Source organism: Lepidochelys kempii, chromosome 8, assembly GCF_965140265.1.
Source record: "Lepidochelys kempii isolate rLepKem1 chromosome 8, rLepKem1.hap2, whole genome shotgun sequence".
NCBI lineage: Eukaryota > Metazoa > Chordata > Testudines > Cheloniidae > Lepidochelys > Lepidochelys kempii.
Window position 1 is genome coordinate 44,577,549 of NC_133263.1, and position 12,882 is coordinate 44,590,430.

At 42.5% G+C, this 12,882-nt stretch overlaps 1 protein-coding gene across 2 annotated transcripts in view; it reads left to right on the top strand.

Annotated features, from left to right (window-relative positions):
- Positions 1-12,882, top strand: part of NOTCH2 (notch receptor 2) — a 134,143-nt gene that overhangs the window by 93,119 nt on the left and 28,142 nt on the right. For both annotated transcript variants that reach the window (XM_073356270.1, XM_073356269.1), the window contains exons 14-17: positions 1,585-1,730; positions 3,803-3,922; positions 4,025-4,177; positions 7,954-8,182. In XM_073356270.1, the coding sequence (XP_073212371.1) occupies positions 1,585-1,730; positions 3,803-3,922; positions 4,025-4,177; positions 7,954-8,182 (648 nt within the window). The remainder of the gene's footprint in view (positions 1-1,584; positions 1,731-3,802; positions 3,923-4,024; positions 4,178-7,953; positions 8,183-12,882) is intronic.

Below are 12,882 nucleotides of genomic sequence, written 5' to 3' on the forward strand. Positions count from 1 at the left end.
AGGGCCCATGTTGTTTGAGAAGCTGTTTGTAGTAAGATGAGGCCCTGAAACATAAGCCCTTGTATCAGAGGCCCAGTATAAGGTCTAAAGCCTGAGCTAAAGTAATGGTCAAGACTTCGCTAACATAAAGCAAAGTTAAGCTGTGAGCCAGAGGCAGGCCCTGCTCACAGAAACTGGCAAGAAAAGGGCTGATGCTGCTAAAAGGTACTGGACACTAGATATCAGAACACTCCAATACTTTCACATTCCACATATATAACAAGGAACAAGCTGACCCATCCTAAAGACGGGGGCAAAAGAGTTATATGATGGATAGAGTTGTTTTGTTCGAAACAACATGTACAAGGTGAGAGGCAGCACCTTGCTACTTAGAGGGGTTGTACCTTGTTAAGTAGAGGGGTTGCACCTCAATATGTCAGGAGTGATGTGTAACTTGTTTGTACATCCCTGGGGCAGTGTCTTTGTCCGGCCTAGGGGGCAATGGAGTGTCCATTGTCAGGGAGCACATATGTACTAGCAGAACTGTAGACATCTGATCCGGGGAGCTAAAGACTGTGTTTCGTTTAACAATAAACTTGGCTGGGTGCCTTCGTACCTTATCGGAGTCTGTGGTCATTGGGGGTTCTCTCGGGGTCTGCTGTGTCAGCTATCTGCGCAGAGCTGGGGCAGCACACAGAGGGAACACATGCACATAGCTGACTGTTATCCACATTGGACAGAGCAGAGCACCACACCAGTGGCATCTGACAACACCATTCAAATGTAAGTGATCTTTGTAGCACAGCAGGATGATGGTTCTTTGCAGCACTTAGTTCTGGGCTCTGGTGCAGGCTGTAAGCACTCAGAATTGATTAACCTGTTTACCACCCTGGATAGCTCCTTAGGGCAGCTACTATGGAAGCTCATAGGAAGATTCTCTTGATCTGTAATGCAGCCTCAGCCTAGGCTTAAAGAAATTCTTTCTCTCAACCTTAATTTTCTGCCATCATCTCTTGAGTTTCTGCCCCTCTTCATTTGGCACAGGATGCCAGAAAACCAAGGAGATCTGTGTGGGTGATGTGAGGGGAGGGGCATTGTGTCAGTGGTTGAGGCTAGAGTAGAAAGATAATGATTCACCAGATCCTTGATTCCTTGTCCTGTGAATGGAGTGCTGCTGTCCTTTATTAAGCTTTGGAATTTGATGGAGTGGATTGCCACTTCTCTTGGCTGCTTTCATCTGGAATCGCTTCACTTCATCAGCTCTCTCTATTTGGATTTGAAAGCCATCTTTCTTCCTTGCTTGTACCTTGTCATTTCTTTAGCTTCTACTAAACATTTTGAGATGGCTTGCCAAGAAAAGCGTGATGTGGAAAAAAGCTGTATTTTATTAAGATAACTAATACTGGGCATGTAGCTTTAAAGATTGGGTTGGTTTTAATATTAAGGAAATTGTATCACTGGTGTGACTAAGGTAAAAATGATTCATGAATCTTTCTAACGAAAAATCATCTCCATGTCCCTCCCCTTTCAGGTTATCTACCTGCCTAGTCTTGTGGATAGAACAGCTGCTTCAGAATAGTACTGAAACATGCTATTTTCTTTCAGATACATATGTCTCTGTGACATTGGTTGGGTTGGAACAGACTGTGAAGTAGAAGAGAACGCATGTCTGTCAAACCCATGCCAGAATGGAGGAATCTGTGACAGTCTGGTGAATGGATACAGATGTACCTGCAGGAAAGGATTCAAAGGTGAACTTGAAGGATGACTTTTTGAGCTCTGTTGTCTTCCATTTTATTGCATCTTAGTGCAACAATCTTCTTACTAAACTAAATGAAACATGAGGGATAATCTCAATACCATCCTCTGAAATTTAAAATTCGAGTGATATTTGAATTGAAAACAATCTGATAATATAGGCATGATACAATTATAGGTGTAATTCCTGTCAAAAAATAGTGTTTGTAAGTCTATTACAAAGAGCAGGGAGTTTCTCCGTAATTATGGTTCAGACTTGTTCTCTATTAGAGCACCAATTTTGGCACTCCCTCTAAATTAAAAGCCCTTTCCACTGCAGACATTAGAGGTCTGACCTATGGCCTCCTCAGGCATTTTTCCCACATTGGAGGTGGTTGGCACAATTAACTCTTGAGCAATGAGACTCATAAGAATTTTCACCACATTAACACCTATTAACTATTTCCACATCTCTTGTCTTAAAAGTGGCTACTTAACTTAATTGAATAGGTCTTGACAAGGTTTAACGCACTGGACTGGTTTTTTAACCAGAGTATGTGACTGGTGAATTAGGAACATAAAAATGGCGTGTCCGACAGTTGACTTTGAAGGTAACCAAAGCCCAAATAATTTAGGACTATGTCAAAAACACTTGAACCACAAGCTGGAAATGCATAGAAATTTAATGCAGACTACAGAGCACATGTTCTATCTACAGAGCACTCAGTAAGCAGATGGTCTCATTCTGTACCCTATGAAGTTTTATAGTGGTTTTCAGGAGTAGCCCAGTGTGGAGAACATTGCAGAATACAGTCTTCCTGTGACAAAGGCAAAGATACTTGTGGAGATGGTGATATCTGGAAAAGTCATAATGTTCTTGCTGAGACAAATGAAAGCACTCCTGACCATTTAGAGTGACCAGACGTCCCGATAATATTGGGACCGCCCTGCTATTAGGGGCTTTGTCTTATATAGGCAACTATATCACCCAGCCCCTGAAAAACAAAAGTGTCCCGATTTTTTACACTTGCTGTCTGATCACCCTGTGACCACTGGTGCTGTCAAGGGGCAGCTGTAGATTCAACCAGAGTTAGAAGCAGCCTCAGCATAGCGGGCTGGACTAGCTGACCTTTTGGAGTCCTTTCCAGCCCCACATTTCTCTGAATATGGTGTGCAGACTCAATCAATCACAGGAGCTTGCATTCTGAGCACCAGATATTTTTACCATTCCGCAGCAGAGGCATTTGCCACAGAAACGCATCCCTTGCTATGTTTCAGAGTAGCAGCCATGTTAGTCTGTATTCGCAAAAAGAAAGGGAGTACGTGTGGCACCTTAGAGACTAACAAATTTATTTGAGCATAAGCTTTCGTGAGCTACAGCTCACTTCATCGGATGCATTGCTATGAAAGCTAAACTTTCACTTAAACGTTCAGTGTGTTGCACACAAAAATGAACAGCTTTTAAGAGTCTGCATGTGACTTGGCTTGGTTAGTTTCTTCTGACAATCATGTCACATACACAGACCTGGCCAAATATCAAAAGGATGAGAAAAGAGGAAAATGAAAATGTCAGAACTGAAAAGTGTAGCAGGAACGTAATGCTAGCAGAGGAGGAAGTAAAAGGATGGGAAGTAAGGGAATAATAACAGGAGAGCAAAATACTAAAACTTTCCCTAACCCCCAGCATCATGAGTATGGGGTCTGTCTGAGTGAAACAGACAGACTCTACCTCTCTCTTTTAAATGCTGCCATCTCTCCACTACTAAGCTGCTCACAGCCTGTCTAGGTCACCCAGAGGTTCCTCTCTAAACCTGCTATCTGCTCCAGACCCATCGCCCTGGGTGAATGACTGCTGTAGCCTCCTGTCCTCTCTCCTTCCCCCAAAATACCTCAGACTATTTGGGTCACAGTGATTTAACCACCTCTTGTAGCCAACACCAGGTAGAACAGCAGTGATCTTCCCCTCCTCCAGCATGGATTACAGTCCACTTCCCTCTGGATAATCCTTTGGATTATAATCTCTTCATTTTTCCTTCTTAGGTATAATAAGCCCTTAACAATTTTCCTCTCTGGTTTCCTCTTGTAGGAGTGAACTGCCAGCTTGTGCTGTCTCCCTGCTCTCCTGATCCATGTGAGAACTCTGGAATCTGCCAAGAATCTCCTGACTCAGAGGGCTACACCTGCCAGTGTGTTGCTGGCTGGGAAGGTAATGGGATGGGGAGGGACACTCTTCCATTCTGAGTTTAAGCAGCAGCATCACTGGAATCTTAACCTCCAAGGTCTTGTTCTAAAACCTTTCTTGTTTCAGGTCAGAGATGTACAGTGGATATAGATGAGTGTGTGTCAAAGCCTTGCAAGAATCATGCTGTGTGCCATAACACTCAAGGCAGTTACTTGTGTGAATGCCGCCCAGGCTTCACTGGAGGAGACTGTGATAGCAACATTAATGACTGCCTTTCAAGTGAGTGCAAAATGGCTAGTTCTCTGAAACAGGCAATTTCCTATTTGCCCTAGAAACAACTTTGCTGTGGTACTGATGACTGCTATTGGTAGATGCACTTAACAGTTTCTGTTGTTATCCTTTATTTCAAACATGTTCAACTTTGTGAAACTTCCATTTTTGGAGCTGAAATGCCCTTTGCTTGCTCTCTGATGGAAGCTGGCTGTAGTATTTAAAACAGTAGGAGTTATGCTCAAGTTTTGAATTTAAAAGTGTAAAAATGTTCTACACACATTCATAAGGGACACCATCAAATTGAGATTCACATCTGTCTGAAAATGTTGTGCCTACTGAAGTGAAAGTAACGTCTTAGATAGCCAGAAGTAAAGAAACTAACTATACCGTCAGATTTTTCTCTTCCTGAACCCATCCTTTATAAACGACAGAGGAACAGAAAAACACTTCATGTTTTTCGGGAAGATTTGTGTTTAAAAGTTCACGTTTTACAGCTTTACAGAGCTGTATCATAAACTGAATTTTCTTAAATTAGTGAATTATTTTAAAAATTGACAATGTCCTTTTAAGAAAGTTTCATTTTTTGCAGAAATAACTCAGACAAATAGCAAAGAGCTAAGCTTTCGGGGAAATGATTTAAATGTATGAAGTTTCCAGATAGGGTTCTAAGCATGTATGGTAGTAATATTCACCCAAGGGAGATTAGTGATTCTTCAGATCCATCTCTCAAATGCTGTTGCAGAGACAGATTTAGCAGCTCTGGTTCAGCCTCTTCTTTTGAATGCCTTCTTCTGAACAAAGAGATAGAAAAGAGTCAGTATTAATAAAATGTTATTTTGATTTGGTGTACCGATCTTGTAGACTTGTCTACTGGAATGATGGCTTTAGATTGTTAGCTCTGTCCCTGTCCTGGACGCCAATGTAAAATGACACTTGTATATGCTACATTTAAAAATGTATTTGTCTTGCCTGTTTTGATAGTTATAAAATTTCTCTCAATTCTTAAGTATTCTTCCCTGTCTCATGGTAAAGTCAGGACATTTGTCTAACACGTATCCCTATTCATTAAAACACACCCAGCAAGAAATTAAGAGACTTTGCAAACTTCTCCAAATGAAGTAGGCTATGGTAGTAATGAAAACTTTCCTCCTGTGGGGCCAAGAGTGTTTTTAACCCCAGAACCAAATAACCTATCCAATAGTGGAGCCAAAGTGATGAGCTGAGTCCCCTGAACTTGTTTGTAGATATGCTGAGCAGACAACTGAAATGTCTAGCTTTCAGCTGCAGTCATAAAGGGCTGGCTGCCATAGGCACAGTCCTTTATAGCTGCCAAGGGTCTGGCTTTTATGTCCTTGTCTCTGCAATAGTCCGATGAGCTTTAAATGGGTGCAGGTGCTCCCTCTTACACTGCAGACTTTAAAGATATGAAGATAATTCTCAAATGGTGAATCCTTGGATGCATATTGTGTAATCTTTAATTCCATAATTAAAGCCTCTGTCTTGATGCACCTGCACAAGAAGACAGAATACAAATTGTACTGATGTTTAGTATTTCTTCACTAGAGTTTCTAACTGTGCAGCCTTAATTTTGCTTTTCATTTTTGAAATGGGTATTGTGGCAGCATAGATCAATTCCCTATTGTGCTAGGTGCTCTCCAAATGTAACAAAGAAGTTCCTTGCCCCAAAGATCTTACAGCCTAAATATAAGGCAACAGGTGGATGCAGGCAGGGGAGCACAAGAAAACAGTGAGCATGACAGGCTGTGATCTCAGCACAACAGCTGTCTAGCCGTTACATTTTTTCTTAGGAATAATGCCAAGGAGGGACTTGAAGGATGATGAGGTAGCTTTGCAGGTGGCTATGGGAAGCTCCGGCCATATGTCTGGGGCTGCATGGAAGGAAGAACGAAGGTGCTTGATTGAAATTGTAAGAAGTGTTGTGAAGGCTGGCGTCTTTGGCAGAGTGGAGGTGGGAGCTGACATCTCAATGGCATGAGAGATGAAAGGTTGGCTAGGGTTAGGCCTTGAAAGTGATGATCAGCAGTTTGCTTGCAATGGAAAAGGTTGAGCCAGTGGGAGGGAGACAAATAGAGGGATGAAAAGGTCAGAGCAACTGATTTAGGAAAATGGTCTTTGCAGCAGCAGCACTGTGAATGGACAGAAGGGGGGGATTGTCTAGGCAGGATAAGAGAAGGTTGTAGGGAATGAGTACCTGGACAAGACTTTTAGCTATTCTGATGGATAGGAAAGGGTTGAGTTGAAGAACACACCTAGGTTATGGATCTGAGTGACAGGGAGGTGTGTGGGTCTTTCAGTGCCCCTATGGGGAGCACCCTGCCTCAGTGCTGCTTCTGAGGGCAACCTTACCGCACTAGACAGCAGCATGGGTTATGCTGGATCAAATCTCAGCACAGATGTATTCAGAATCACAGTGTCTGAGGAAGGGGTTTTGTTGTCTAGAAGCCTGGACAGAGCGCTATCGGGACAGAGAAGCTACCTTTGGTTGTGTTGTCTGTTTATAGAAGTTTGGGTTGTGAGGGGGTAGGGTTGAGATTTAGTGCTCATGAAGGGAATAGGACCAGAGCTTGGGCATTGATTTTGTTTTGGGTGAATGAGAACCTTGTAAAATAAACCTAAATTCCCAGAAGTATTTTCTTGATCAGAGCCTCGTGTAAAGTTTCGCCCTTTATGGGATAATCCTATAGAATTAATGATCTGGAGGATGGCGTGGATTGCACCCTCAGCAAGTTCGCAGATGACACTAAACTGGGAGGAGTGGTAGATATGCTGGAGGGTAGGGATAGGATACAGAGGGACCTAGAAAAATTAGAGGATTGGGCCAAAAGAAATCTGATGAGGTTTAACAAGGACAAGTGCAGAGTCCTGCACTTAGGATGGAAGAATCCCATGCACCGCTACAGACTAGGGACTGAGTGGCTAGGCAACAGTTCTGCAGAAAAGGACGTAGGGGTTACAGTGGACGAGAAGCTGGATATGAGTCAATAGTGTGCCCTTGTGACCAAGAAGGCTAACAGCATTTTGGGCTGTATAAGTAGGAGCATTGCCAGCAGATTGAGGGACGTGATCATTCCCTTCTATTCGGCATTGGTGAGGCCTAATCTGGAGTACTGTGTCCAGACACAAGAGGGATGTGGAAAAATTGAAAGGAGTCCAGCGGAGGGAAACAAAAATGATTAGGGGGCTGGAACACATGAGTTATGAGGAGAGGCTGAGGGAACTGGGATTGTTTAGTCTGCAGAAGAGAAGAACGAGGGGGGATTTAATAGCTGCTTTCAACTACCTGAAAGGGGGTTCCAAAGAGGATGGATCTAGACTGTTCTCAGTGGTACCAGATAACAGAACAAGGAGTAATGGTCTCAAGTTGCAGTGGGGGAGGTCTAGGTTGGATATCAGGAAAAACTGTTTCACTAGGAGGGTGGTGAAGCACTGGAATGGGCTACCTAGGGAGGTGGTGAATTCTCCTTCCTTAAAGGTTTTTAAACTCAGGCTTGACAAAGCCCTGGCTGGGATGATTTAGTTGGGGATTTTTCCTGCTTTGAGCAGGGGGTTGGACTAGATGACCTCCTGAGGTCCCTCCCAACCCTGAGATTCTACGATTCTATGAATTCAAATTATGTCCCTGATATAGATTGGGTCAAAAAAGTGTGTAAAAAGGCACTTGTTTTTGAAATTTTGTAGCCCTTTTGCATAAGTGCAGCTGAACCTGGCCCTGCCACGGTATTTATATATCCATTGTAATACATAGTGTGTTGTTATTGCAGATCCCTGCCAGAATGGAGCTTCGTGTGTGGATGGGGTGAACTCTTTCTTATGCACCTGTCTGCCTGGGTTTCAGGGGGATAAGTGTCAGACAGATATAAATGAATGTCTGAGTGAACCATGCAAGAATGGAGGCACCTGCACGGACTACGTCAACAGCTACACCTGCAAGTGTCAGGCAGGGTTTGAGGGGACCCACTGTGAGAACAACATTGATGAGTGTACCGAGAGGTAAGTATATGTTTAAATATGGAGGGAGGGAGAGAATAGAGACAGAATGCTGTCCAGTGGCTTAAGGCAGTCGTGTTCAGGAACAACCCTGGGGACTGCTGTTTTCCTGCGTGGTGGTGCTGGGACAAGCTTGAGCCTCAAAGACCACGGATGCTTGCCTAGCTTGTGCTTGCAAGAAGGCTATGCTCTCCAAAGGTACCAGCTCATATTGAACTACACGTCTGGGTCTGTGCTTATTGTGCAAGTCCAGGTGGCAAATCCCATAGTTCAGAAGTTTTGGTCCACTGTTACCAGTTACCAGTAGGCTGTGCGCCTCGTGCATGTGGGTATGAATATTGCTCCCTTCCATTTTGTGATCAGTTCCTGCTTGATTCTGCTCAGCAAAGGAGCTTTGGTTGGTGACCCAGTTCCACAGGGAGACACACTTCCAGTGCTGTTGCATTTAGTTAATCTTGTCTCTCTTGTACTCAGCTGAGAAGCATGCATCCTAGTATATTAAGGGAATTGGCTAAAACTTATTGAACCATCCACTTCATATTTTTGAAATACAATGGACTACTGGGAAGGTACCAGCAGTCTGGAAAGCAAATGAGTTTACATTTACAATGGAGGTTTATGCATAAGATTGCCACATGTGACTGGGTTTTTTTTTTGTTAGGATTGCTTTATTGATAGAATTACTAAATTAGTGGATAAAAGGAATGTCATAGATGTAAAATAAAGTATTTGCCACTGTCTCAGTGTAACCTGAAAAATTAATTCATATTGTCTTGGATAGGATCACTGTTCTATGGATTGAAAAGTTAAGACTAAACAAATGAGATTGATTAACCCTGTACCAAGCTGTGGGGCGGGGAGGGTTACTGGTGGGATAATACAGGCATTGGGGGTGGGCCTGATGTTTTTTAACATGTTTGTGAGGAGGGAGTTTGTGAGTTGTGATTGTGAAGAGGGAGTTTACCACTATTGAAATGTGCAGCTGGAGCTAAAAAGGAGTTGCCGATTCTGAGGAAGACAGGGAAAATACAGACTGAACTAGAGAACTCAAGGTTACGGACTGAAAACAGTGGAAGCTAATTAAAAAATAGAGGCACTATTAAGAGCTTATGAAGAGGCAACTAGGAGGCTTGGGACATAACTCCTCAAATGTTGTGTCTGGAAGGGTGTAAGCATCAAGGAGAGGAACTGAGTAGAACTAACTTGGAGTAATGGGACCAAAATTAAGAGAACTTAAACTGGGGGAAAATCTTCCTGAAAGATGTATTAGTCAGCAGCTCCCAAACTTTATTGGTTCATATACATGTGACATTCTCCTCTGGTGTTATCTGGACCGGTGATCTGCTAGGTCACTCCAATCCTTGATTCTGGGAGCCAGCCTTACCCTGCTCTGCTGTGAGAACCCCCCACTCCTGGGCTGTTCACACACAGCCTCTGGCATGTAAGCTGCTCCTTGGATTGTGCAACCGAATGACACTAGCCAATATCTCTGGCCTCAGACACAACCCTAGGAACCTCCGTCTTGCAGTATCCAGTTATGCTCACTGGACACTGCAAGCTTATATGAGTTCATCAATTTAACAAATAAATTGACATATACCAGGCTTCTTATCCCAAGAGGAGTCTCCGACATGCTTCAAACCAAATGCACTGCTTTAGGTAGAATAAACAAACAAATGTATTAACTATGAAAGATAAATTTTAAGTGATTATAAGTCAAAGCATAACAAGTCGGATTTGGGCAAATGAAATAAAAGCAAAATGCATTCTAAGCTGATCGTAACACTTTCAGTGCCCTTACAAACTTAGGTGCTTCTCACTACAGGCTGGTTGGTTGCCCTTCAGCCAGGCTCTCCCCTTTGATCAGCGCTTCAGTCGCTTAGTATAGTGTCTGTAGATGTAGGTGGAAGAAAGAGAGAGCATGGCAAATGTCTCACCCTTTTATCATGTTCTTTCTTCCCTCTTCGCTTTGTCCCCACCCCCCTTCAGAGTCAGGTGAGCATTACCTCATTGCAGTCCCAAACTGGGTAAAGGAAGGGGGGTGACTCACTCGAGAGTTCAACAGATTCTTCTGTTGCTGCCTAGGCCAGGGTCCTTTGTTCCTGTGAGGCTGGGCTGGGTTTGTCCCATACCTGCCCTGATGAGGTGTGAACTGCCTCTCTGCTCTTGGAGAGTTTTTGCCTGGGCTTATTTTAAGCCATAAGGATACATTTTCAGCCTCATAACTACGTACATGAAATTATAACCTATAAACTTACTATAACATTACTGTAACAACAATGCTCAGTGCATCATGAGACTTCTGAAGACAGCCAACATGACAAACTTTGCATTGGATACCACACAATCATTTTACAAGGATGAACATGGGGGTGTTGGGTGTTCCCCCGAGGTACAGAGCGTCACAATGCCATCTTTTTTAAAAACAAACAAACTTACGTTTGAAGTACCACATGCAGATTTTTCCATTTTGTGGACATTTTTTTTAGCTCTTCATAAGTGTGACTTCAGTATTTCCAGACTGTGTAGTAAAATAAATGTCTAGGGAAGCCTAAAATGTTCTATTATGACATCATTTTCAAGCCCTTCAGGTTGTTAGACAGCGAATCAAAAAGAAACACAATGAAGCAGCCATTATTATTACAATCCGCCATGATTATTATTATTATTTCTCTTTTGTGTTACTGAAATTGCAAGAAACAATCAGTACATGTTTGTCATATTGATATATTTTGGTGTGCTACTGAACTACATCAATAACTTGATTTTTTAACTGTATAATTTAAGTTGGAAGTTTATATGGATTATTGTTGGATATGGGCCAAAATTCATTTTGCTTCCCTTTTACAAAATTTAAATCAAGAAAAATTACAAAACATGTTGAGTAGTTCTCAGAGAAGACAAAAAAGTAAAGGGTGTGCTTGCCTCACGGAACATAGCTGCTTTGTCAGGGGAGAATTGTGAGCTTCAGCCGAAGTTCTGGTGCTACACTGAGGTTCATCCTATACTTGGTGTTAATAGTGATCAAGGTAGAAAAAAGTCTCACATAGATACATAGTGCTGAAGGGCATAACAAAATTTCAAAGCTCTGCCAGAGCAAAGTGCCTCTCTCCGGGCTTGTCTACACTACGCAGCTTTTAGCAACAAAGTCACTAAAAGTCAGCATGTGTGAATGCTCTTCAGGAGTATTTTGTCGGCACTTTTGCCGACAAAATACTTCCAGCGCTCCTGCCGACAAAGCCACGTTCACACTGCCACTTGCGTCGGCAAAACTTTTGTCTTTCGTGGAGGGCTTTTTTAAGTACCCGTGAAAGACAAAAGTTTTGGCAACAACTGTGCAGTGTAGACATACCCTCTTTCTCAACCAAAAGTCACAGAGCTGCACTTTGTTGAATTTGAGTTTAAATGCACCATCACATGACAATCACCTCTTCCTTTCCCTTTGCTGAGAAGCCACCTGACAGGGTATTGTCTTGTATTGAAAATGGGTCCCAGATCCATTTCTCACTTGTTACACTGGTGGGAGAGTTTTCATTAAACTAGGTGACCAAATTCAGGCATTTGTCTCTGATCTCAGGAGAGAGGTCAGGATGAATTTTGTGGAGAAGTTTTTGATTATCGCTTCCCAATTCTTTTCTCCTAACTGAAAATAAGCATGAGTTCAACACTCAGGTTTTAATAAAACCTTTAAAGCCTGATCCAGAATCACTATCAGATTGACAGGCAGTTTTAGCAAGTAGTGCCTCACAATGAATACAGCAGCAAGTGAACTTAGCATTAGGTGCCAGTTGAATTTTTGCCAAAGCACCGTGACCAAATTTCCCAGTCAGGGCGTAAGGTCTGTCAGAGCACACAAATGCAATTTTGCCACTCTACACCATTTGCTATGATAAACTCATTCAGTTTGTTAAATTTCTTCTACCATTGAACATCTTGATAGAGATTCAAAAAACAAGAATTCTTTAACGGGTGTTTCTGATTCAAACGTGATTCAATCAAAAAAAGTTGGAGGCATTGGAGGGAATTTAGAGAAAAGCAGCAAAACTAGTAATAGGGTAGATCGGCAAAAGGCATTGATTTGAGGAAAGTTTAAAGGAATTACATATGTAAAACTTGGCTAGGTGCAATAAAAGTGACTCTGTCTACAAAACACAACCGAAAGCTGTGTACACCTGGGAAGCAGAGGTATTACTGAGGAGTAATAGAATCAAATATAGATGAGGAAAATTTAGGCTAATAAGAGATTTAACCTTCTTGAATAGTCTTTCTAGACAAGCAATGGAATCCTTATTGCTTGGGTTATTTAAAACTTCAGAGGCCAGGGCTTTGTTCTGCAAATGTAAAGCAGGGGTCACTCCTGTGTGTTCTGGGGTCCATAGCCAGATATTGCAGACTCAGGGAGCAAAATATGGTTTGGTGTCCCCGCTCCCCAAAGCGCCCATGGTGCTCTCTGGTCTGAGAAACCTGCCTCACAAACTTGTCTTTGATCAACAAAATAGACTGAGCTTCAGTCTAAAAGGTGACTTGGTACTTATACACTGTGATCTACATGGAGAGGAGAATTCGAACAAAGAGCGAACAAGAGCCAGTTGCTTGGAAGCAGAAGCTAGATAAATTCAAACTGGAAATAAGATGCACCGTTTAAAGTGAGGGTAATTAACCAGGAACAATTTATCCAGGGATATAGTGGATTCTCCATCACT